This window comes from Setaria viridis, chromosome 9, assembly GCF_005286985.2.
Source record: "Setaria viridis chromosome 9, Setaria_viridis_v4.0, whole genome shotgun sequence".
NCBI classification, from domain to species: Eukaryota; Viridiplantae; Streptophyta; class Magnoliopsida; order Poales; family Poaceae; genus Setaria; species Setaria viridis.
This window is the reverse complement of record NC_048271.2, coordinates 40,869,284-40,895,100: the sequence shown is the minus strand read 5'-3', so window position 1 is coordinate 40,895,100 and position 25,817 is coordinate 40,869,284. Positions and strand designations below refer to the sequence as shown.

The 25,817-nt window shown below is 45.2% G+C and overlaps 4 protein-coding genes and 1 pseudogene across 4 annotated transcripts; 2 read left to right on the top strand and 3 right to left on the bottom strand.

The window, feature by feature from the left end:
- The first annotated feature begins 2,284 nt into the window (after positions 1 to 2,284).
- On the top strand, positions 2,285 to 2,908 carry LOC140221208 (mitochondrial import inner membrane translocase subunit TIM17-3-like). The gene has a single exon (XM_072290524.1). It carries the CDS (start codon positions 2,285 to 2,287, stop codon positions 2,906 to 2,908), a length of 624 nt encoding a protein of 207 aa, XP_072146625.1.
- A 1,887-nt stretch (positions 2,909 to 4,795) lies between these two features.
- LOC140221379 (ubiquitin-activating enzyme E1 3-like) lies at positions 4,796 to 6,351 on the bottom strand. Its single transcript, XM_072290930.1, has 2 exons — positions 6,162 to 6,351; positions 4,796 to 5,300 (listed from the first exon to the last, which is right to left on the bottom strand). The coding sequence occupies exons 1-2, from the start codon at positions 6,321 to 6,323 to the stop codon at positions 4,875 to 4,877; spliced, it is 588 nt and encodes a 195-aa protein (XP_072147031.1). The 5' UTR covers positions 6,324 to 6,351; the 3' UTR covers positions 4,796 to 4,874.
- A 1,387-nt stretch (positions 6,352 to 7,738) lies between these two features.
- On the bottom strand, positions 7,739 to 12,200 carry LOC140221207 (uncharacterized; annotated as a pseudogene).
- A 1,463-nt stretch (positions 12,201 to 13,663) lies between these two features.
- LOC117840359 (uncharacterized) lies at positions 13,664 to 15,829 on the bottom strand. Its single transcript, XM_034720867.2, has 2 exons — positions 15,288 to 15,829; positions 13,664 to 15,170 (listed from the first exon to the last, which is right to left on the bottom strand). Exons 1-2 carry the CDS (start codon positions 15,348 to 15,350, stop codon positions 13,983 to 13,985), a joined length of 1,251 nt encoding a protein of 416 aa, XP_034576758.1. The 5' UTR covers positions 15,351 to 15,829; the 3' UTR covers positions 13,664 to 13,982.
- An 8,036-nt stretch (positions 15,830 to 23,865) lies between these two features.
- Positions 23,866 to 25,054, top strand: LOC117841124 (uncharacterized). The gene has a single exon (XM_034721697.2). It carries the CDS (start codon positions 24,074 to 24,076, stop codon positions 24,878 to 24,880), a length of 807 nt encoding a protein of 268 aa, XP_034577588.1. The 5' UTR covers positions 23,866 to 24,073; the 3' UTR covers positions 24,881 to 25,054.
- Positions 25,055 to 25,817: the final 763 nt, after the last annotated feature.

Below are 25,817 nucleotides of genomic sequence, written 5' to 3'. Positions count from 1 at the left end.
TGGTGCCGGCTGGTTCGCCGCAGCCGGCGTTTGCATCGTCGACGGAGATGGTGTTGCCGTGGGCGTCACGGACGGCGCGACGATCGCCCCCTGGTACGGCTGTGGGCGACTTTGGGGGCGCACAGGGCGCGATGTCGACACCGCGCATCGCTCGTAGGCGCGGGCCAACATCATGGCGTGCTGAAGATCCTGCGGGGTTGCAGCTCGACGTCGATGCGGATGTAGTCTGGACCTATTGCTACGGCAACAGGCGGCCTGCATGCGCCATCTTGGCCTGGAATGCCACCTGGTACTCGTCAACCCACCCACAAAACGGCAGTCGCGCTAGGTCGGCTAGGTGGTTTGTGCCGAGAGCGGGCCCAAACCGCTGCTAGCATAGCGCTGAGAACTGCAGCCAAGAGATGGCGTTGATGTCACCGATGTCGCGTTCCAGCATGTAGTACCAGTGCTGGGCGATGCCGGTCATGTGGAACGAAGCGAGCCACACCTTGTTAGCCTCACGGGTGCGCTGAGCCGGGAAGAAGTGCCGGCACTTGTTGAGCCAGCTCATCGGATCGTCCGCGCTATCGTAGGTGGGGAACGACAGCTTGTGGAACCGAGGAACGCCAAGAGCGTCCGCCTGATCAGCACGCGGAGCGGGCGGCCCGGACGGCGCGCCATCGAGCGGCGGGATCGGCGATGGCGAGTGCAAAAAAGGAACCGCGGTGATCGGCAGCCCCGGGCATGTCGTGTGAACTACGACAGATCCCATCGACATTGCAGCGGGCAGCCCTCCATAGCCAGGGAGGCCATAAGGTGACGAAGCCTGTAGTTGGGATGATCCGCTGGAGTGCGGAGACGCGCAGCCCTCAACGTCTGCCAGCCTCATCGCGAACTGGCCCATCTGACGCTGGAGACCGTAGATGGCGGTAGTCAGGGTGTCGATGGCCGCAACCGGCACGGCCGTGGACAGTGGAAGAGTAACGGGCGCGGCGGTGGTGGTGGGGAAGCTGGCGGCTGTGGTGATTGCAGCCGCGGTGGAAGTCGAAGCTCCAGGCATCGAACTGGACATCCCTGATACCAGATTGTTGGAACCCGTAGCGCTGCGAAGGTAGTACTCATGTTGCGTGGGTGGCTGAGGATTAGGATCCCGGCGGCGGTGAGGTTGCGACGCCATCCTGGATGGCCGACGTCGAGGAGCAGGGGGGGCGCAAGGAGAACAGGCGTGCACAGGGGTTCGCCAGGGAGTGAGAGAGATTAACTCAATCTCTGGCTGATCTCTATTCAACGTGAAAGTCCAATACTTATACAACAGTTTGCTCTCACAAATCTTAACTAACATTAATAGATAACTCTCAAAGGAAACAACACTCCTAATTCTTTGGACTCTCTAACTAACTTGCTTGATGCCGCACGCCAGCCCTGGCTCCCCTAGCCACTGTCCTTCCTGCGGTGCCTGTAGACGTGGCCGACCATAACACCATCGGAATTAAACCACGCAACTAGAGAGATGATCCAGAAAATGACAACTATATGGTTGCATGATTTAGATCTAATGATCAGTAGCTTAGTCTGATGCAACTTTGGAAGAAGTGTCATCCAATCTCTAAACTCTGAACATCAATGATAGTTTTCAGTAAAGCTTCTGATCTTGGAGCTCTAACCATCACACTGATGAGGTACAACAGTCAGAGGTGTTCCAAACAAATGTGAAACTAATTGAGAATGTGCAGTTCTCAGGGCTCAGATTCATTTGAAACTAAAGCTCACAGAATCAAATAAAATTTTGACCGCGGGTCCCTAAATTAATACAAGTCCCTGAGGTTTTTTTTTTAACATCCAAAGTTTGAAACACTCGCCTGAACCTAAAAAACCTGCTGCCATAGAGAAAGAAGAAATTAGAGGACGAGTGCAATTCTTCTTGTTTTTAGCTGATCTATTATAAGACCACAAGGACACCAGTTGTTATTATAAGCTTGCTATTGAGTGTAATTAATTTGAGGACGTCAGGTAGATATAGCAACAAGTAGTTGTGCAGACGTGAAGCATCAGAATCTGAATTGAATTAAACGACTTGAGCATAAATCATATTCAAATTCGCACACGATACGTTTATCCCAACAGAGTTAAAAGTTTGGCCACGAGACGACTATTCGTTCCCTCAAAACTTACGGCCATCGTATACAGATCCAATTCCACAAAGACGATCAGACACCGTCGACTCCTGCGCTTCTTCTTCCTTCCAACAAAGCTACCTTGCCGCGCGCGTCGTCGGCCGGCGCCGGAGTCCGGCAGGTAGCGGCAGATGGGCTGGCTGGACGAGCCGTCGTATGCCCACCTCCCGGGCGCCCGCCGCCACATCATCGACGAGGTGGGCTGTGGCTTCTGGTGCGGCATGACGGGTGGCTCCGCCTACCACTTCCTCAAGGGCCTCCGCAACTCGCCCAACGGCGACCGCCTGGCCGGCGGCGCCCGTGCCGTCCGCGCGCACGCACCCCGCCTGGGCGGCTCGTGGGCCGGCTTCTGGGCCGTCTGGGAGGTGTTCGAGAACGCCATCTTCTTCGCGCGGCGCAAGGAGGACCCCTGGAACGGCATCGCCGCCGGCGCGGCCACGTGGGGCCTCGTCGACCTCCGCCGGGGCGCCCGCGTCGCCGCCCGCTCCACGCTCGTCGGCGCCGCCGTCATCGGGCTCGCCGAGGGCTTGCGTATCTGGTCGGACAAGCACGTCGTTGGGCACCCGGCGCCGACCGTGGAGCCTCCCCCATCGTTCGGGCACGTCGCTGCGTGGCCGGCGCTGACCGTGGACCGTCGTCCTCGTCCACTAGGGAGCACGCCGGAGGGCCATGTACCCAAGATCGGCGGATTCCTGGGGATCCCGCCAAGGGCGCCCATTGTTAAGGAAGTCCCGGCCGCTGACGTCGGGTACTAGCGGACAGGGCTTGGCGGTGGCGACGGCGGCCATGTCAGTCTCATTGCAGACAGAGACAATGTACTGAAACTCGGAATAATGTCTCATATCAAATTGATCTCTTGATCAAGGAGATTCTAAACCTATGTGCACACATCTGGCATGATTGCTTTTCCATTGCGCGTATCTGCATTACACTGTATTTGAGGTAATATTTACTCTCTCCGTTCCAAGTCATATTGATCTCTTAATCAAGGAGATTCTGAACCTATTTGCACATATCTGCCATGATTGTTTTTCCATTGTGCGTATGCATTATACTGTATTTCGTTAGGGAGTTAATAATATTTACTCCCTCCATTTCATGAAAACCGCAATATGATTGATATTTTTTAAAACATAAAATCTTACGAAGAGTGTAATCTTATGAATTGGACAGGTGAGACGGAGGGATTACCGGTTAGCTAAGTATTTCTGTTTCTTAGTGTCACGGTCTTTTAATTAGCTGAACATGTACAGAACTTTGACACATCATAAAGTGGTGTTGCCACAGTGCCATTCTGAATAGTAATGGTAATTTTCAGCGCATGCAGCTCCTGTCGATGAGACTCTGAACATCGACTAATGAACTACAACAGTCAGATGTGAATGTTGTGCTGCAGAAAAGAGAACCCCGGCTAATCGAGTAGTAATCTCTATCCGTATTTGTTAACGGTAGAGATTTACTGATGTATACTTCAATTATTACATGTATTATTATTTGGTTGGTTTATTTCCAAAATCATATATCACTACGGGAAGCAATAAATTTGCCGAGTGCCACAGGCACTCGGCGAAGATCCAAAAACACTCGGCAAACAGTTTGCCGAGTGTAACACTCGGCATATGGCACACGGCAAATTTTGTGTCGGCAAACAACAGATGTTTGCCGAGTGTCAAACCTCGTGCACTCGGCAAACGTTTTGCTGACGGCCAAAAATACACTCGGCGAAAATTAGCACTTGGCGACAACGGTTGTGACGGCGTCCAGGTTAACGGCGCGTTTGCCGAGTGCCAGACGGCAGACACTCGGCAAAAACGTGGACCTTTGCCGAGTGTCGGCCTTAGGCACACGGATTATGGAGCTCAATGCAATTGTCTAATTTGACTGAACAAAGATTATGGAGCTCAATGCAATTGTCTAATTTGATTGCCAAATGGTAGAATCATATTCTAAGCAAATTTGACAAATAATAGTGTTAAGAATGGAAAATATCAGAGCAAGGAAATATTTATAACCAGAGGGAAAGAATCCTTTCAAGGAAATATCAGAGAAGCATAAACTATCTTGTAATCCATAACAGTTACCTGGTAGTGGCTGAAATTTTCCAGAACATGCCTTCACAACTTCTTGACCAACAATTCCACCAAAAATAGCAGCCATTGGGTTCAGGACAGCTCTAGAACCACTTGCAAAAAGCCGCAGCAGCTTTTCATCAAGCTTACCTTCAATCTTGTAATCAATTGTGGATTCATTGAAAGAAGCAGTGAACTCCACAATCCTTTGGGCATCCTGGGCACAACCAACAGCAGGGAAACGTCCAAACTCTTTCCTAAATTTGTTCAAAGCTAGAAATGCAAAATGAAGCAGAGGTGGCCGTCAAACTTCAAACAATCACCCAGAGGGAAAATTGCCAGGTTCTCTAATAGAATCTCTCAAACTCTTAAATTTCTACAACCATTTGTTCTTTCACCTGCAAACAATTCCACCTTTTGTATAAATGCCAAAGTTACTTGTATCCTCCTCGATGCAAAACGAATACGGTCTTGGGCCTTGTTTAGTTCCCAATTTGGGAGTGGTAAAATTGGCATTTTGCCATAAATGCGCAACTGTAGCGTTTCGTTTGTATTTGTGAATTATTGTCCAAATATTGACTAATTAGGCTCAAAAGATTCGTCTCGCAAAGTACAACAAAACTGTGCAATTAGTTTTTGATTTCGTCTACATTTAGTACTCCATGCATTTATCGCAAGTTTGATGTGATGGGGAATCTTCTTTTTGCATAGTGTCAAAGTTGGAAGTTTGGAGGTAACTATTTGAACGGATTATCTTCCTTGGCTTGCCATCATTCAGTTCATTCATTCCCTGGACCTCTGAGAAAACAACAAGATCACCTTCCTGGAAATCAAGGCGCTCATCATCAATACAGTACACTGTTGCAGGATTGTCATTGCTGATGGATGCAATTATGCCAGTATGTGGATCTCCACCATCAAAATCATGAACAGCGAACTCAGGCCCAAAGTCACAAAAGACACTACCAAAAAGACCACGGACTTCTGTTTTGATAAAGGAAATTGGGGGCTGGTGGCTGCGACAATAATCATCGAATTGAAACGCCTTGTCCAGACTAATGTCAGTGAAAACAGCCACCTGAAAATCAGAAAGTGTAAGTATGATAACTGTATGATGACTTCACACAGTTACCTTGACAATTTATGATACAAGACTTGAACACTGCAGCAATACATTCAGTGATGCTACCAAACATGTCACTATCATTAAATAAATTATAATGGAGGGAAACTTTATCACTTTAATCTGAACATATAGGCTTAAGTCATATGATGTTACTAATCGGAGGTTGCAATTGTGGTGTCACTTAAAGATTTCCAAATTTATTGACTGTGGAAAGCTATCAAGATACTATCAGGCTCACAGAGAAAGATACTAATATACAAGGTTGGTTTAGGGGTTCTGCAGTAGAATAATAACCAACTTCTTTCACAAAGTAGGTTGGAAAAGTTGGGTCATGGATGCATCTGATAGCATGGAAGCACATCTGTGGTATAAGCAAACCCTACATAGACTTGCAATTGGCAAAGAGATAACATACAGATTTGCACTGATTCAATTTAACTCCAGGTTTCAGTAATTTTTATTTCAAGCAAATAAATTCAACTAGGCCCCACAAAAGGAGATCATTTGGTACTATGAGCACGATGACACTTGGATACAAAAGAAAAAATTACTCATAATCATAGGATCAGATACTGAAATCAAATAGAGAATATGAGCAAGAACATTAAAGATCATATCAAAGGCCAGGATGGATTAGCCTGTTACTATCAACACCAGGAATTAACCCGAATATATCTATAATGTCATACACTTCAAAAAGGGATCTCAAATAAAATAGTTTCTCAACAATGATTATGCTACCTATCACTGGATAGGAATGAAGACAACATAACAAGAAGTAACAAATTTTAACACAGTGGAGAACTAGCAGACCTGGAACTTTGAAAGGTGCTCGGTGGTCAATTCTTCTATTAAAGCAGATATATCAACAGCATTGTTAAGTTCTTGAAGCTTTGCAACACAAGCAACAGCCCTGTTCTTCTCAATGTCGTGCTCGGATAGAAAGAAATTGCCAGATAGGTCCCACATTTCCATATTTCCCGCATCATGTAGGGTGACAGACTTAAAACCAGCCAGAGCAAGATTCTTTGCTGTTGAAAGGTTATTAATTCCAAAGAACATTGATCCAGATAACATATAAATAATAAATCATAGTGCGATTAGCAATCATACCATACCAATAAGACAAGAAGACATGGTAGCATTAGAATTTGACAAAATGCATATAGGATAAAAGAAATTTCTATCTCTTAAATAATTAAAAATTACTGGTTCAAACAGGAAAAAAAAATCCTTATGTCCCTGTGCTGACAGGAGATACCTAACAACTTGAGGGGTGAAAGAAATACACACATGAGAGGCAATGAGTTAGGCTACTCACTACTCATACACGTATCTTATAATGAAGAGAACATTTACATGTCTCTGCCACAAAATACTGCAAATATGTACATAATTAGCAGAAAAATGGTCACTCTTCAACAGAGTATACACTCGTAGAGCAGAAATGAATAAGGCCTCCAGTCTGTTTGCTTGTGCAAGCTCATTACATGCAAGCAGGGGCAGAACCAGGATGAACACCTCGGGGGGGCTAAATAGTAGAGATTAAGGGCTAGAGCTAGAAATTAATGGTGACTTAGGCTTTGTCTACAATATTTTAGAGGTACCCCCTGAATCCGCCCCTGCATGCAAGTATTCAAAGTGTATTTCACAATTAAGCAAATGAGCCTCTACACATACTGCATTGCCTAGAAACATGGGGACACCAAAATATCACAGGGTACCAACGACATATAAAAACATGGGGAATATTTTTTGCAGGAGCACCAATATTAGAACAGGACATTAATAACTGTACCGATCAGAAATTAGAAGGGGGTACGCACCGATCTCCTGCGCGAGCAAGGTTCGCTCGCCTGCTCGCGTGCTCGCACAGGCCGCCTAAGGCACTGTCGAACGGCGTCACGGTGCCACAAGGAACTCCGCCGCCGTGATTCGAGCTCCGCCGCAGCCGATTCAAGCTCCTCCGCCGCCGAATCGACCTCCCCGCAGGCGCCGAATCGACCTTCGCAGCCGCCGAATCGACCTCCGCCGCCGCCGGATCGAGCTGTGGGGCGATGCAAGATGAGCAGCGGCAAAGAAAGCAAACTTCCCCTTGGGAGCTAGCCTTGCTTAGCCTAGCGAGGCGAGGCAAGCGGATGAGGTGAGGCGAGCGGCAGCAAGGGTTCCAAGCACGCCCTGCAGCAGCGGCGAGGCAGGGTAGCGGTGGGGAGCAGTGACAGGACTGGCGAGGGAGGGATATTTAATTATTTGCTACTTTTACGTAGGTGATGCACTTTTGCCAACGTGTAACATTTGAGCCAACATATTTACCACTTTATCCTACATGGCACGACACCTCCTCCCTCCAGCGTGGATCAGGCACAGGAAATGACCATCGTGCCATCCCCTTATCCGTTACCCCCGAACGCCTTCCTCCTCTCGTTGAACTGCCTCATCCTGCTCTGCTCGTCGAACTGCTCTTCCTTCCTGCTCTGCTCGTCTTCCCTTTCTCCCCTCGAACTGCCCTTCCTTCCTACTCTGCTCGTCGGGTATCTTCTCACCTTCACCACACACAAGCAATGTCGCAAGTTGGCATGTCATCAAGTGGCAGGAGGCCGGTTGCAGATCCTCTTGTCGGTGAGGAGATGGGCTTACCATTGATCCAGTGCCCTTTCTGCAATAGGGTACGGGTAATTGAGCGGTGGATGTAGCAAGATTCTATCAACTACGGTCGGATCTACATAAAATGCTCAAGGAATGAAAGATGGGTGAGTTTGATTTTGGATTTGTGATTTCGAAATTTGCATTTGGTTGGCTTTATTTTGTTGACTTGTATAGCACTTGATGTTCAGATTCCAGATAAGTGTGAGTACTATAGGTGGCAAAGGTTTTATTTCAAAGATTTGGTTGATGCCAAGGTGATTCAAGTGTTTCATGGGCAAGGTGATGAACAACTTGATGAACAAGAAGAGCAATCCATGGTACTTGAGTGTGCGGGGAGGGCAGTAGCAGGTGGGAAGTTGCAGAAGGAAGCCATGGAGGCAAAACTGGATAAAATGATGAATGCCTTGGTGCTCTTGACTGTGTTGCTCGTAGGATTTATGGGTGTTGTAGTTGGCTACATGTTGAAGTAGTAGGAACATTTGTGTTGCACTTTGTTATCTGTGTTTCAGTCAACAATGTATTGTATCTGTGTGTAATGAATGAACAATCACTTTTGTTTGTTAGGAATGATGTATTTCTACTGATGAAGTTGTTGCACTTTTGAATGAACCGTTCTACTGAATGAACAAGTCTAGGCTTAAGCAACCATACATATAATTCATGGCCAACTGCCCAACACACAGACAGAATAGTTCATGGCTAATACATAGACATAATAGTTCATAGCCTGCACACAGACAGAATAGTTCATGGCCAACACATAAAAGCAATACACAGACATTCACCCAAGCAGACACACACAAGTTAAACTTTTTTGGTGTGGCCTTCTTCACCTTGGTCACCAGCACCTTCCTGGGAGTCATATTCTTTGTAACCTTTGACACCATGGGTTCTGATAGTCCTGCCACCACTTCCAATGGTACTGGTTCCAAAGCCTCAACCTTAGGAGCAGGTGGTGCTTCCAAAGCAAGTCTCCTGTGCAATGCAACATGTTTACTATAGAGTGTTTTCAATAATATGAATCAATTTGACATGTTTGAGATAACCAACCTCTTAGTCCTTGATGCTTCAACTGTTTCTACTTGTGCTTCTACTTCAAGAGCTGCTTGAGTTGCCTTTCTGGTGGCTGCAGCTTAAGCTGTTTGTGCTGCTTCCCTAGCTGCTGCAGCTTCAGCTGCTTGGGCTGCTTCCCTAGCTAATGCAGCTCTTGTCCTGGGTGATGTCACTTGGACTGGTTCAGGAGGAGTGCCTTTCTTGGTCTTCTTCCTTCCTAGCTTGACTGCTCCTTTCTTAATCCTTTTCCTGTATTAGTAGTTAAGGCATGACAATACTTAATATTAGAGGTCAGTATGTGCACAACATACCTCTTCTTGGCCCCAGTCAGCCTACACTTCCAACTTCCCTTCCTATGACTCTTTTCACCACAACCATCACATATGGTTTGCCTAGTAGCCTTACCTGTCCTCTCCAACCAAATGTCAAAGGAAACATCCAAGTGTGGCCATCTAAAGTTAAGGCTAAAGGCATATGACCATTCCACTAGCCATTCAAAGCAGTGGAATCTATACTAATATAAGGTCTGCAGCTATACAAGAATCCATTTATACTACCTCTGAAAGCACAAAAAAATCTATTGAAGTGCTGCTTCTCTCCAATTTTAACAGTGCCTATCTCAACTACACTACCAGGTTGCCTCAACTCCACTTCTGCCTTAAACCTGTACAACCAATCAAATGAATCATCCACTTACCAAATAATTTGTCAACTGCTTTCTGCCTACCATACCAAACTGTCTAGTAATTTATCTGATCTTGTACTTATCCTCTAATGCATCCTTCACATCTGCAGCACCCATTCCAGGCTTCTTCTTCAGCAAAGGTATTGCCCTCTCAGCAACCCAAGCTTGATTGGCCACTGTGCCCACCACTCTGCTTCTTAAAGCACACTTATGAATTTTCCTGTTTATTTGGACCTACACGTGACATCAAGATTTCAGTTCAAGAACAAACAGATATGTAAAGATATGTAAGGTATATACAAAAATATCACAACACATGTAAGTTAGTAAATATACCTTGACACAACCATCAGCTTTTTTCCTAGCTCTAATTATCCATGGACACCCTTTATCCTTGCAATAACCCCTTGTTGGCGCTAGAAATCGGTCAACCGAATCCCCAGCGTCTGACACACGACCCGGGAGAATCTGCTTAACTCCTGTTCGGGTGATTGCCCTGGTGCGATTCGTACAGCGTGCCAGCCAATCTAACATGTTGATTGGCAAGGAAGAATACGTATCAGATCCAAAAGTTACGATCGGCTAAATTTCCGATCTCGAGGGAGCTTATCAGTGAATCGGCCGATTTACCGTAATGAAGAATTCGGCTATGAAGCAGCCGACTATCAGGCAGCGTGAACGACGACTAATTGAAGTAATCGGTACAACGCTACAATAGCAACACTAGGAACAGATCTAATTGGCTATGCGTGGAATAAGTAAATTAAACAACAAAATATGAGGAAAGCCGAAACTGCCGATTCCTAGCTGGATAACTGGTGATAAAACTAGAAAAACAGGTAAGACCTATGATTCTAGTAAATATTGATAACTAGTGAATAAATCTAAACGAAACAACAGCGATGCGCCCGAGGTTAAAGCTTAGAATTTACTCGGTAAACAGAACTTACAAGATCGGCCGGAGGTCAAGTTGATGCAGCCTTGCCAACCCGTACGAACTCGTGAAAAAGAAGAAAGTATTTGGCGAAGTCGCCTGCTTGAAAGTAAGTACAAGGAAATAGTAATTGGTTGTGTTGAGTAGTTGATGATTACAGATCTACAAAGGTGGCTATTTATAGCCCCGTACAGACGACTCCTTATCTGACTAGAACTCTATCCCTAATTCAAATAGAAAACGAATATTTACAAGTACGACTCGTACTAGGTTGGTTATTATACACTTCATGGGCTGATTTCCTCTTCATCCTTCTGATCCTTTCCAAGCCCATACCGGCCCAATTATTCCAATCTCCTAATCGGCCGATTCCTTATCGGCAAAGGGTAACCGATCGGGAACCAGGTGTGTCCGATCCAAACCCCAAGGGTATCCATCGGCCGATTCTGTATTGTAGCATCGGCCGATCCTGGACTGTAGCACCAACCAACCGATCTCTAACTGTAGCGCCATTCGGCCGATTTCCAACTGTCACCCCTGTATTCTACTGTACCTTCCCATTTCTTCTTCTCCTAACGCCGATTTTACTTGTGACGAAATCTGGCGTCAACACCCCTGAATCTTTTTTTTTTGTCTGACTTTTCAGTCCCAAGCTCAAACGCATGCACTATAGCATGCTGCCTAACTGTCAGTCTGAAATCTACCATGTTAGTATACATTGTCCCCACTCTCATATCTGGGTTGTCCCTGTCCCAATCAAGTACTGGCTCTGAAGGGTCATTGTCATCAACATTAATGCCAGCATCACACATGTATTGTTCAACATCAGGAGGAATGACAGGAATAACAACTTCTTCTTCTGCTGCTTGTGCTGTTGCCTCATCTGCTGCTTTGAAGTTCATTGCCTCAAACACCATATCCTCATCAGCCAGAACATAAGGTTCACCATCTTGATTAGTATCAGGCAGTATTGTCAAAGTACTCCAATCAACAAATCTGGAGAGTTACAAGCTTCACCTGCATCTTCATTTGTTACACCAGAAGTTCCTTCTGACCCAGCCCAATTGTGCACATTCTGATACCCTTCCTTATCAACGACTTGTACCCTAACATTTGTTAATCCTTCATTCCATCTATGCTTAATCATGGACTCAAACTGCACATTTCTTCTAATCTTCCACTCAGCTTCACTATCAACATCCACGGACCACACTGAAAGAGTTTGACTAGAACCCCAATATATCTTGCTAGCCATATCAACCTCAAATTTATCCAGATTGTACCCACTGCATCTATCAACCCACAACACATGTTGTTGTTCATCCATGTTTACAATACCATACTCTGCATTTGCCTTATATTTTTCAACCTTAACCACTATTCTAAACGCATTGCCAGGATCAATCCTGGCACAATCATGAAATAAGAAAATTTTGGAGTTAGAAACATCCAACTCCTCTAAGGCAAGTACCTACTACACTCAGTGAAGAGGGGGATGGTTAACTTACCAAGGAGGGTAATCATCAGGCTCCATTGTTGAGCCCCTGCACAAGGGGATGCGTAAGATCCCAACGGTCGCTCAGATCCAGCTCGTGCAAAGAACTTCGTCACCCGCCGCTGCCACCACCACCGTTCACAACTACGGTTCCATTCTGGTTGGGGAGAAAGGGAGGAAGAAGAGGATGAGGAAGGCGTTGGAAAAGGCGTTCAGAGGTAACGGATAAGGGGAGGGCACGACGGTCATTTCCCGTGCCTAATCCAAGATGGAGGGAGGAGGTGTTGTGCCACGTAGGACAAAGTGGCAAATGTGTTGGCTCAAATGTTATGCGGTGGAAAAAGTGTAGGATCCATTCTAAAGCTGGCAAATGAAAGGTGTGACCTGTGTAAAAGTGGCAAATTATTAAATATTCCGGCGAGGGAGGGTGCGGTGAGCTTGAAACGTGTTAAAGCTGTGCGGTGGCTCCAGAGCAGCGAGGTCCAAACGACCTGAGAATGAACGGATAAGAATAGCTGAAGAGGAATAGATAAGGAAGTGATAGGACCGGAAAAAAATTTAAAAAAGAGGAAGGGATATAAAATGAAACGGAGATAAATGAGGGGAGAAAATGGAAAACTGAGGGAGGAAAAAAGAAAGTATTAGTTAATTTATAGTTATATTCATTAATTTTGCATGACAATTTGGCTCAGTACATTCATAAAAAATAGGGAGAAGCCGTTTTGTTAAATGTTTTCAAAAAATGACTTCAGCATCACCGGGTAAGCTGCTTCATCGGAGGAGACACAACTAGAGCCGTTTTAGGAGGAGTCGTAGCCCTGCCAAACAGGTCCTTGATGCTGTCACCACCACGCGCTAAATGTTTAATTTTGTTGCCCGTAGCAACGCACGGGCACAACTAAGATAAGGTTACAAAACTGGCATTTCATTGTCAAAAGTGAAGGGCGACGCCCATGCTCGTCACTTGGGCTAACTCAAAAGTAATAGGCCGAGTGTTTTGCATCACCTTTCACGCAGTCAAAAATAACAGTGGCACAGAAACTGTCACTACTACTGGTAGTGATGGGCCATGTTATAGCTCCGAATTCTGATGATCGAGGCCCGACCCGAAGGCCTTAGCAGTGACGTGCGTTGTTATCTCACCGTCGTCACAGCGTCACTTCTATATATGCAGGGTAGGTCCAGTCGTTAAGAAAGCCATTGCCTACTAACTCAAACAAATACTCCCTCCATTCCAAATTATAAGTCATTCCAAGAATCTTGGAGAGTCAAAGCATCTCAAGTTTGACCAAAATTATAGAGAAAATTATAAAGATTTATGACCTCAGATAGATATACTATGAAAATATAATTGATGAAGAATCTAATGAGACTTAGTTGACATCATAAATGTTATTATGTTATCATATAAATTTGGTCAAACTTGAGATACTTTGACTCTCCAAGATTTTTGGAATGACTTATAATTTGGAATGGAGGGAGTATATATATAGATATAAAGATGAGTAATCTGTAGCATCTTCTAGTAATAAGCCATTGGACCCGGCAGATGGACAGCAGCGTACAAATCCCACCAGCTGTACGCCAAAGAAGAACAGTACAAGAACAGCCTCCAGGTACGTAGCAGTGAAAACAAGATAGAACCACGCCTGATGAAAGGTTAACAGTAAAAACTACTGCCTACCGTTTCCAGATAAATCAACCAGCTTGTGTATAATCTTGTACCACAACTAGCTCCTTAGTTTGATGTACTCAATAGCCGACTAAGCCTAAGCGATATAGGCTACCTTTTGCAGCATCAGTAGTGCCGGCCGGGTTACGTCACAGTATAGTACTCCTACCAGAAGACGACGAGGTGAAGCCTGACGGGTCCGGCCAGGCGCTGCCCGGAGCGGCCGTGCAGCTGCTTCCTCCACCGCTGCCGTTGTTGCCTGCAGTGCTTCCATAGCCACATGCCCAGCTGCCGCTACCCAAGAAATGGAAGAGGTCGTGGTCTCCTTGCACACCCACCAGGAACTCTCCCGGTGAGCTTGCCAATGTCCCCATCTCCGTTGAAGGTATTGTTGGGTTCCCCGCCATCATCTCTGACGCCAGTTCCGTGGTCGTCACCGCTGCCGAGCCGCGCACCCTGGAGATGGCTGCGTGCATCTGTCCAGCGAAGCTAGCAGCCTCGGCGCCGCCTGCTCCTTCACTGAACGGGAAAATGGCAGACGTAGCAGGTGCGGTGCCGCCATTTTTGTAGCCCAAGAGAGAGAACGGCTGCCTCTGCGGAAGGTAGCGCTGGTGCTCTAGCCTGATGGTGGTGGCGGCGCCTCTGCTATTGCCGAGCTGATGGCGATAGCCCAAGGGAACGGGATCCTGTGAGCTGTGCCCGGGAAACCATAGCCTCGACGCGCCAGCTCTGTGGTGTTCGGCACCTCCTATTAGCAGCTGCTCCAGCGGCTTCAGGATGGCCGTGGCCGCCGTTGCCACTCTACCGCTAAAAATGGTGGCACCTGAGGATGGGGATGACGACGGCGACATGCCTGTACTACCGGAAAAAGCGCCGCAGCAGGCCACCTTTGATGAGGTCTGCTTATTATTCGACGGCTTGTTGCGGCGGCGCCGGCGGACGCTGTTGGAGAAGGGGAGGTCCCTGAGCGCGCCGCCGTGCGTCCAGTACCGCCGGCAGGTCTTGCAGAAGTGCCGCGGCTGCGAGAGGGAGTAGTTGTTGTAGTAGCAGAACTTGGTCTCGGTGGACCGGCAGCGCGGGCACATGAGCCCCGACGCCGGCTGCGGGATCTTCGCGAGCCTGGCGAGCTCCATCATGCAGCCCGGCTTGACCCAGCAACTGCCGCCGGCGGATCCATCATCGGCGCTCGCTGAGGCTTCAGCTGGCGTGTCAGACAGATGAGGAGCCATGGGAGCTCCAGGGAGCCGTGGAAGCTGGTGTTGCGTGTAACGGTGCGCCTCCTTGCTGCCGCTGCCAGTGCCACCACCGCCATGAGTTGGAATCCTGCCATGGTAAGGCTGTTCATTCCAAACGAAACAGACACCAGAGAAGAGAAATGTGAGGAATGGGATATAGCACATGATTGCATCCTTGTTCCAGCTGGGATGGACAGGAACGAAAGAGAGCTACAATACCATGGTAGAGAACGTCTGGTCCTCTTTTGTGGTCTGTTTCCTCCTCATCATATCATGCATCATGCAAGAGCATGCAGTGAGTTGGTTGGATGGAGGTAGAGAGAATAACAACAAGTTGCAAGCTTTTTATGCTTCAATGGAGAAGGCAAGAAGTGAGGCCATGGTGAAGGAGGAGGTTTAGCGAGGGTTTTGTCTTCTTGCTGAGCTTCAAACGTATAGAGGACAGGAGAGAAGAGGTTTCTTTTCCTACCTCGATTGCATGGATGTGCGAATGAAAGGGATGGATGTGTGAGACTATTTCGAGAACATAGAAAAAAAGAGCATATGCTCGTGGAAAGTTGGAAACCCTGAGGCCAGGAGGTGCTGTGTTAGTGCGTATGCAGGTGCAACTCCAGCAGTTGGTCTTTGATAGTCTTTGCCGGGCCAGCGAGTAGTTGTGGCTCCAGCTAGCAGGCAGGCCCAAAGGTAGCAGCATCGATCGATCGGCTCTGATAACTCAGAGTGCCCCCACATTATCTGACAATAGCGACCATATATGTTATGTTTTTGCCACACTTCATGTGAGCCATCACCAATTGTATTTTTGTTTTTTACCACATTTAGACCCCTTTGGCACGACTTAGGTCAATAGGGCTTCGGCTTCGCGCTATAGTAACGCGCACTATTTAGCATTGTGCGTTACTATAGCATGAAACCAGAACAGATACCGAGACTTCAAAATGAACTGGAGGTGAAGCCAAGCCAAAAAAGTGGCTCCCCATGGCTTCGGCTCCACTTGCTACAGTACTGCTACAGTAGCGAGGCCGAAGCCTCCCTCAGCCATACCAAACGAGCCCTTAGGTTCTGTTTGGATGCATCTAGCAATTAATGCTTTCAACTTCCTAAGTCAATTAAAAGTTTGCTCATGTTGATTGACATTCCACACCCTACCCTCTAAAATAGTTTTTTTTTCAAATTTAATAAAACATCTAAACCAATTATTTAATTCAGATATTTATATATAGTAAGTAATTCAGATTGTGGATTTGAATACTTATAACCGTTTTGCATTGGTAGCATCTAACGTGCATAGTCTGATCCTGAAAAACTTGCCACGCCTTCGACACTCAACCAATGCAAAGGACAAGATCGATCTGGTCTATTTAAGCTGCCAGTCCATGGTCTGTACTCTGCACGAAGCAGTACATGATCTAAAGATCGATGTCGAACTATAGGGCCAGTTTGGCCGGGCTCTTTGAAGCTCTGGCTCCTGCAATGTAGCGTGAGGTCCAGGAGCTGAAGCTGGAGAAGCCACAACAGCTCAGGTGAATAATAGATGAATAGTGATGCGTTAGAAGGAGTCGCCCATAGAATCAATGCAGTTTTCTGCGTGCAAGTCCGTAGTTGTAGGCTTGCCTGGACCCACTCACTCCACGGTATGCATCATGCATATTGTGGTAGTACTTGACGTAGTAAAAAAGAAGAACTATAGACCATACATGGTTTCAGGAAAGGGTGCTACTGGAAATGATAAAGCGAAATTGTGAACAGTTCCTTGGTGTCACCATACCACAACCCTATATTAGCGTCAGACGTTTGATGGTAAAAATATAAAATCACCGTTTAGCGGTTGGTCATTATAGTTCGCCATGAGACATTGGTCGGTAAAAAAAAAACTTTTGCCTACCTATTTGGTATCATAAGCATTGGTACTTTTGCCTATAAATTTGATCAAAGTTAAAAAACTTTGACTTAAGGAAAACATAGAATGACTTATTTTTTGGGTGGAGAGAGCATGGTAAATAAGTGTGACGTAGTGCTAGCGTAATTGGTGCAGTTTCAAGACATTTGTTATTTTTTGCACAAGAGAAGTCCCAAAAAATTTTTTAGAATGCACTAGGAAACAAAACTCTGAATCCATTTGTATAATATAAGCGCACTTGTGGGGGATTTATATTTTTTAGAGACAATAGCCTTAAACACACGGACGCACCCTCATCTCGATAAATGCACGCATGCATATCATATTCTTTATGAGTACCTTGAAGAGGCTAGGCCACCGGATGTTGAAACTGATGAAATCATTACACATTTCACTATCGACATATACATCATCTACCATTGAAAAAATAACACAACTGATTTATAAAATAAATCTAGAAAATTCATGAGGATTTTATTATGCTCTATCTATTCTTAATTTTTTTCGGTACTTGATCGTTCATGCATAATAAGCCTTGTACAAGTTTTAAGGATTTTCTCTTAGGATTTTGACATAGAATTAATGAAATAGCCTCCGAGCTATTGAGAAGACGCTACTGCTTTAGATTCGTGCAATTCAGGGACAATGAATAGGAGTACTACAGTAAAGAGCATGGTACTTGCACGGCTTGTAGTCATTGCTGGCAATGTTAATTCATGTCGGGGAGCATTTGTTGCAAGCACCACGAAAGATTAAAATTAAGATGGACTCACGGCGTGCCCAAACGTCGAGGAATCGGTTGACCAAAATCCATAGGTGCCTTTGAGGAGTATTTTTGTTGGGACCTAACGAGGATGTCTGCCCCGAAAGTTTGAGTGGTTGGCCACGGCGAGCACTGCTCGCGTCGTCAAGGAGGATCTCCAGTGGCCTGGGAGAGATGATTGTCAAGGAGGATCTCCAGTGGTCGGGAGAGATGATTGGAGCGAAAGTTGTGTTAGCCATTTTAAGAGTTATATTATAAGTCGTTCATGAGAATAAACCTAGAGACGATAGCTATAATCATAATTGTTTATCTTTGCTCTTTTTAATAATTTGTTCATATTCTAACACACAATACCGATATAGATACTTTGTTATTTTTACATGGTTGTGATAGACTTCAGCAACTAGTTACGTGCCTGTTACCGTATACGTTTTTTCATCCCCATTCATAGTTTTGCCCTTGTACCTCATCTCCATGTGTGTGTTTGACATAGGATTTAACTGAGCTGTTATATCAAGCAATGTGTTTGACATAGAAATTAGTATGATCATCTCTTCATGCATACGTATATATGAGGTTTACATGGTGAACACACCATACATTTAGACTTTGAGTTAGGTTTTATGTATTAATAATGGCAGAGTTAGGTAATTTATGGGCACATATAGGAGTACTTTGAGATATTTCTATAATGATCAAGATATGTAATTTAGATGTAAACTTAAGAGGCTCCTTTATATTTTTATAATGACATAGATGAATAAATTAATGAAGATATTTAGAGGGATACTTCGGACTTATTTTCATAATGGAGGAGATGGATAACTTTGATGCAGATTTATTTAAAGGGTTTGGCTTTATTATAATGGTGGAGGTGGATAATTTAGAAACAAATTAGACCATATGGCTATTGTTGCAAAAAAAATGGAGGACTCTACAAAATTGACAGTAATACGTTTTCTATTTTTGTAGGAAGTCATAGAATTTATTTCTTATTACTTCCAGCATGTCTCATGAAGATTAACAATTCAACATGGACACTCGAAAAGGAGTATATATTTAAAACAAGGTTAAAAAAAGTCTTAGTACAGGCATTATTGATAGAAGTTATAAGCTTCTACTAACTTTCAGAAACCCTAATTGGTGATGCATGGCTACTCGCTTGCTCGGTCCCCGCGTCGTACGATTCTCCTACTGGCGATGTGCCTATGGTACGTAGGGTAGGCCAAGATCGATCGAGATGGAAGCAGTGCATGCAACTTTGTAGTTTGTACTATGCAGGACGCACTGGGTGAGTTGCCACTCGCACAGTGGCGATCTGCGATGAAAGATGGATGGAAATAAACAACCAACACACTAACTCTCTGGCTAGTACAAAGTGATGCATGTCGTGCCAAGAGTACTGTCCGGTGTGTGCTCGCAGGACATTCGGCCATGAATATGCGTCATCGATCTCAATCATGCACAGACCGATCGACGGGACCATGCATTGCGTGTCCATGTACGGGGATCGTCGGGGAAGGCCAAGGGGATCGGCTGGAGTTACAGCAGCTAGTAGCGCACCATGCAGCAGCAAGCTTTATGATCACATGTGAGCCTGCTCACGATGTTCGCCCACCAGGCTACCGCATCATTTACGTGGCCGCCGGCCGTTGCTGTTCTCCTAACAGGCTAACATACGACGACACGACGCGTATGTATGTACGATGACGTACGTATATACGGTCCTTTTGATCGATCGGCTAATTTGCTGCTTCCTCCATTCCAAATTACTATTCATTTTAGCTCTTCTAAGTAAATGATTTTGATATGCATCTTGATATTTGCTATGTATCTAGGAAAGAGTAATTTAGGATGGAGAGAATAATTAATTTCCTCGGATCGGAAAAAACACATTTGATCGATCGCAAGATCGCAAATACTCAGACCCCTACGTACTTAAAAAAAAACACTGGACCCCTATGAGCCATGCAATGTGTTGTGCAGTGTGCACACGTACTTGGTACTCTGACAGCTACACGACATGGAGCCTACGTACTATAGTTAGCTTGCCAACACGCACGCGATGCTTATTTGCCTGCATCAGTGAATGCACGGTTAAACTCATCAACCCTTGGAGCATTGCGCATATCTTCCGATCCTAGCGAGCCACCTGGATCTAATTAACGAGAAACTAGAGGTGCTGTTTGGTTTGACGAACCATCGTCCCAGGTATGTAATCTATTATGCATGAGTCCATTCCTCAAATTTGGTAGAATGAACTGATTAGTATAACTTGTGAGGAATGACATGATAATGGATCAACTTATTCCATTTCACAAACCAAACAAAAAAAAGAGAGTGAGAAGATGATGTACTACCTCATTTCTCAAACCAAACACCCTATAAACAGAGACAAATAGCCCCAGGACCACACCAGCCTAGTTTGCTTGAGTCATGTATGTTCATGAGTCAATTGTGTCCTCAGCAGGGCCTGCAGGGCCCCTGGTCTGATCTATAGGACCCCCCACCGATTGTACGCATCTAATTGGTTTCAAGAAGTCCATACTAAATTAGATTGATGTTAGCAGAGGACAGTACTAGTTACTAATTTCCTTATTTTTACTAGAACTTTCTTATTTCTATTAATACATAATTTTCATGACACAAAGTCTATACCATTAGATTCATATCCAAAATTATTTTCTTTTTGGATATACTTGTATCACATAAACAAAATACTGAGAGTACCTCTTTGTCAAAACTTTATTCTAACGAAACAAAATACGTGGAGTAAGATTTAAAACTTTAACTATCAATCAACATAAGGACTCGTGGACTATATCTTATCTTACTTCTAGTGATAGACTCCTTTTGGATCCTCTACATTAATCCTCGCATATAGGGCATGCTGGAATAAGAGAAAAATACTAAAACTTCTCACTAAAAGAAAAACATTGTGGGCGATTGATTTTATGGTCTATCTAACAATCATTTTGAACAATAACAATTGGATCTAATGTATTTCTAATCACGGACTATCGCCATTACAAAAAATTACCTACAATGTTCATAATATCTGCTTCTAAATTACCCGCACTCTGCCATTAAAAAGGATCAACAACAGACAATGCCCCTAATACTTCTAAATTACAACATCAGCCAATACCCAAAAACATAACTCAATACCCGATATTTATTTGCATCTAATAAATTATCACAAAGTGTTGTTTGTCTCGCATTCACCCAAAAATTGATTTAGATCTCTGCGTGTTTGTGTTATGCAAAGACCACACTAAATAAAGTTTGTGATCATAAACACTATAATATACAAGAGACGATATTAATTATGGTCGAACCATGTCTTATTACATTGTTTAAAAGAAATGGAGCACTGGAGCTAGGAAGCCTAAGGTTAATTAGTTCGGTACATACTGTCCTCTTTCTGTCCCCCTTTTGGTCCCACACTTACTGATTTTCTCTGGCTTCTGCCTTCCGTCGGCTGCAGAGTGCCATGCATGGACTGTCCGTGCATCATCAGCTTGCTGCTGATCTCCTCTGCCTGGACGATCGATGTGGGGTACCTCCACAAAGGCTTAATGTCATTGCCTTGCTTCTTTCAGTACAGATACTGGCCCAAGCACGTACACACGGCCAAACCATACTTAATTACACACTAGCTAGCATATATAAAGCTCAGCATTAATATTGTTACGCGGCCTGCAAATAGAAGTCATGTGCCCACACATCTCCATCCCACTCATAATAAAGACGTAGAAACATGTTTATATAAAGATGTATGGACATGATTTCATGTATTGAAAATTAATTAGTGTAAAAGCTGCTATTCGCGCGTGAAAACCTTGATTAATATGATATTGTCGATTTCTTTTGACGAACTTGGAGATATACTGCACAGTAATGCCATTGTCCTTTTTTGTTTGCCACTATACATGTGTGGACTTCCGGCAAGTGAAAAGTGAAGCCAAACCAGATCAGCTGCAGCAGCAAGAGAATTGCTTTTTTTTCTGCAGGTTAGGATCGGACATATAGTACAAAAAGGGATGAAAAGCGGCATTTACAAAGAACTGTAGAGAATGGAACGTGACTCAATCAATTCGAAGGAGATATATGAAATCCCACTACATGCGAATCGGTCATTAGTGACACAAGGATCGTGACGGTAGTTCTCGCTCCTCATCACATTACTAATAACCGAATAGTGATGGATCCCAACATGACCCGTCACTAATATGGCCCTCGAGTTAGGGGCCTTATCGTGAACCTTCACTAATGACTGGTTATTAGTGATGTGGTATAACATGAACCATTACTGATGTTAGAAATGACGGGCTATATCATGAACTGCCACCTATGTGGTCTTCATAAGTGATGGGTATTTCTAACCCAATCCATAGTGGCATGCTGCAACATCACCTGTCACGGCCAATTTGACATAATAAGTAATGTGTCTTGTTGTTGCACATCACTTGTTCCTCTCTTGAAAATCGTGTATGGTCTTATACACTCACCTTATCCTCTCACTCATTCCCATCCTATCCACTAGATCTAGTTCTCCATGCCGCCACCCACGCATCCTCTTCCTCAAGGCCTATTGCCGGCACCTCCTTCACCCTCGACACTACTGCCAATGCACTACTACCTCACGCACCTCCTCCACCTCAATCAGTGGTCCTTCATTAGCACCTCCTCCTCCCCCATATTGTTGTCACTGCAGTACCATGCATGTGCACCTCCTCCATCTTGTGCCACCAACGTGCCACCGACCTCCCCTTCATCCTCCTTGTCATTGCCGACCTTCACCTTGATGACAAGGATAACCTCAACGCCACTGATCACCTATTCCACCACCACCACTGCAATGAGTGGTGACCTCCTCCAATGGCAGTCGCTGGAATGTGTTTATAATGAACCAAGTTTGTTGTGAATTGTGATTCTTGAATTGATAATGAAATATTAATTTTTATTGAAAATTTATGAGTTGCATGGAAATTTATGAACAAGGTAGTGACATGGTACATGACGACATTGGTAATTGTATTTGGAGCTTGCCTCCATCCTAGGAATATGCTCTCTGGATACTCACTGATGAAATTCCTTTTGTCTTTGTGGCATGTATAGGATTTTTCATGAATTTGGTGAGTTATAGTAGAAATTTACGAACGCCACCAAGGTATGTGCCCCGGTTGTCAAATTCTGCCAAGGAGAGACATCGAGTATAGTAAACTCTTTTCTTTTCCTCATAAGGTTTCTTGACACATGAGCTAGTTCTTCCTAATTTCCTCTAGGATATATATAAATGTTAGTCGTTAGACATTTTTGGTACATCTATTATTCTATCCTATAGCTTGAAGATGTAAATAGTCACTCATGTAGCTGTTATTGCACCGTTGGTACAATTCACATGAAGGATATCATCGCTCGTGATTGAGATATAAAGGACGGGTGATGATATTACTTGCCAAACTATTAATTAGTCACTAATGACCAATTATTGGCCCCGGCCGAAGGAGATATAGGTGAATGGTCATATGATGATAGTACTCGCCGTTATTTTGATATTAGCTAGTGACATGTCGTGATTGCACTTGACTTACATCGGTCACTTGATTAAAAATTATGAAGAAGAGAACAATAACGCTCGTCCATTTGAGAAATATCTAATATTATATAGTTTCTATTCCTAAACGACAAGCTTAGAAGAAGCGAGTACAGGCCAATAACTTTTCACTTTAATCGTACTTAACAAGCTGTCATGTACCTTGCTGGTACTTTTGTCAAAATTTATAAGATGTCATGTTCCACGCATGCTCGTCGACGTCCAGAACACCCTAGAGCTAGCTGATTTTGGATTCATGCCACTCGATTGGAAAGGGAAGTACAATTTGAGCCAGATTTCCCAAATGGGAAATATGATGGTGAATGTTTGGAATGTTTTAGTTGTCCCTCATTTGGTGAAAGGATCATTTTTGAATCTTCCAACGACAACGATCGAGGATGCAGAATCTACACACAGCTCTACGTGTGACCGCATCGAACTGCATGGATTTGAACCACGAGTTATCTGGGCAACACTGAAACCGACCGACGCAAGAGATAGGTCCAGGACACAAACCACCTTCCTCGACAACGACCATGCATCCCAAAAACATGGTGGTCCCTCAAGGCTAGCTGCAGCAGGCCCCAATCCCCACCCTTTCAGTTTCATTATCAACTAACCCCAGCCGTATCCTATCCTATCCTCCAATCACACACAAATCCAGCACAAACTAGCTAGCTTCTCTGCACTCGCTGCACTTGGTCTCCGAGCCCTAACCCTACAGAACCTAGGCAACCAGCAGGATGGGCGAGAGAGATGCCCAAGGTAAATCCAAAGGCGCTGCAGCCGCGAGCATCCACTCCTTCTCGCAGCTCCCTTTCATCCGCCTCACCCGCGACAAACCGCTGCCGCCGCCGCCCACCTCCAACCCAGCGCCGCCCGTTCGGCTGTTCGGGTTCGACGTCCCGCCGGACGCCGCCGCCACGGTCTCCCCCTCCGACGACGTCAAAGAATCCAGCGCCAAAGATAGCACCACAACGACCGCGGAGGCGACAGCCCCAATGGCGCCGCCAGGTCCAGGCGCGAGCGGCGGCCGGAGGTTCGAGTGCCGCTACTGCTGCCGGAACTTCCGGACGTCGCAGGCGCTGGGCGGGCACCAGAACGCGCACAAGCAGGAGCGGCAGCACGCGAAGCGGGCGCGCTTCCAGACGGCCATGGCCATGCGCCACGGCCAGTGCTACCCGCACCCGCTGGACCCCGCCGCCCACCTCTACGACCCCAACTACGCCGTCATGCCGGCGCCGCCGCCGCCGCCGCACTACCCCACGTGGGCCGGCGCTGCATATTACGTCACGCCACGGCCCGTCGACGTGCCACACCAGATCGTTGGCAGCCCGGCGATGCCCAAGCTCTGGCGGCCCCGTGACGGCGGCGTTGGTGTGGGGACGACGTCGTTGGCTACGCGGCGTCAACAGGCGGTGGTGGCGGGAGGTGCCGGCTCGACAACATTCTCGCAGTCGACCTCCTCATCGTCATGGTCCACTTCGCCGCACGAGCTGCCCACACTACCGGAGCTCAAAGAGAGTGTGAGTTTGGATTTGAGTTTGTAGTGAACTGGTTGGCGACAGACATACAATTGTTGGTTTCTTACAGCGCTTCTCTTCCTTTGTGTCCTTTCTGATTCACATTTGTTGTTTCGTTCGGAAATTTTGCTGCTTAATTAGCAGCAATATAATGCCAATTATATATGGTGCTCGATCAGGTACTACGAAGTTCTTCATTTTTTTTGAGCTCTTCTCTCATCTAAAATCGGTACCGTGGTCCATAGGGACTAGTCTCTTTGCATTGGTTTAGAAAAAGAGGTACCAAGTGAAGTCTCTCAAAACACCAAAACGAACACAAAAAATATATACACTGCACCCAAGCTAGTTCTTCACAACTTGAGTCCATGCCTTTTTATCATAATTCCATCCATTGCTCTCCATATAAATAGTGCTTTAGAGTTTAGAAAATATAGCGTTAGTTATATGTATTTGACACATCTTATTAGTTCTGAAATATATTTAATTTAGAGTGTGTAATAATGTGACATACATTTCCTTTACAAGACACTAACCTCCATAAGGATTGACAACGCCGATGTCCTATTGAGGATTTTTGTAGTGTTATAATCTCCATCTAGTTGGTAATAGGTGTCAACAGTACCTTCACCATACATCTAGCTAGTAGGGGACTGGCTGCTGGAACCTCGTCTTGCAGCTCCAAATTTTTTTCATTGCAACCAGCCAATTACAACGCAACTAAGCTTTGGAGTTTCAAGCATAAAAATTACATTGTTCGGCTCATCATTGTCAAAAGAAGTTCTGCTACTTGATGTTTGGTTGGTAACTAATGTTGCCACGCATGTTTTTTTTTACTAAGGTGTCTAACTTTAGTCTTGCCACACTTTTGTGACAAGAAAAATGGGCAACTAACCTTAGACAAAGTTAGGTAAGAAACTTGAGTCTATGACGTATGGGTCATGAAGCTAAGAAGTCAGATATGCTA

Coding starts and splice junctions, on each gene's coding strand:
- LOC117840359 (XM_034720867.2), bottom strand. CDS start 15,350: ATGATGCATGATATGATGAGGAGGAAACAGACCACAAAAGAGGACCAG. Junction 15,171..15,287: donor ACCAGACGTTCTCTACCATG/GTATTGTAGCTC, acceptor TGGAATGAACAG/CCTTACCATGGCAGGATTCC.
- LOC117841124 (XM_034721697.2), top strand. CDS start 24,074: ATGGGCGAGAGAGATGCCCAAGGTAAATCCAAAGGCGCTGCAGCCGCG.
- LOC140221208 (XM_072290524.1), top strand. CDS start 2,285: ATGGGCTGGCTGGACGAGCCGTCGTATGCCCACCTCCCGGGCGCCCGC.
- LOC140221379 (XM_072290930.1), bottom strand. CDS start 6,323: ATGGAAATGTGGGACCTATCTGGCAATTTCTTTCTATCCGAGCACGAC. Junction 5,301..6,161: donor AGCACCTTTCAAAGTTCCAG/GTCTGCTAGTTC, acceptor TCTGATTTTCAG/GTGGCTGTTTTCACTGACAT.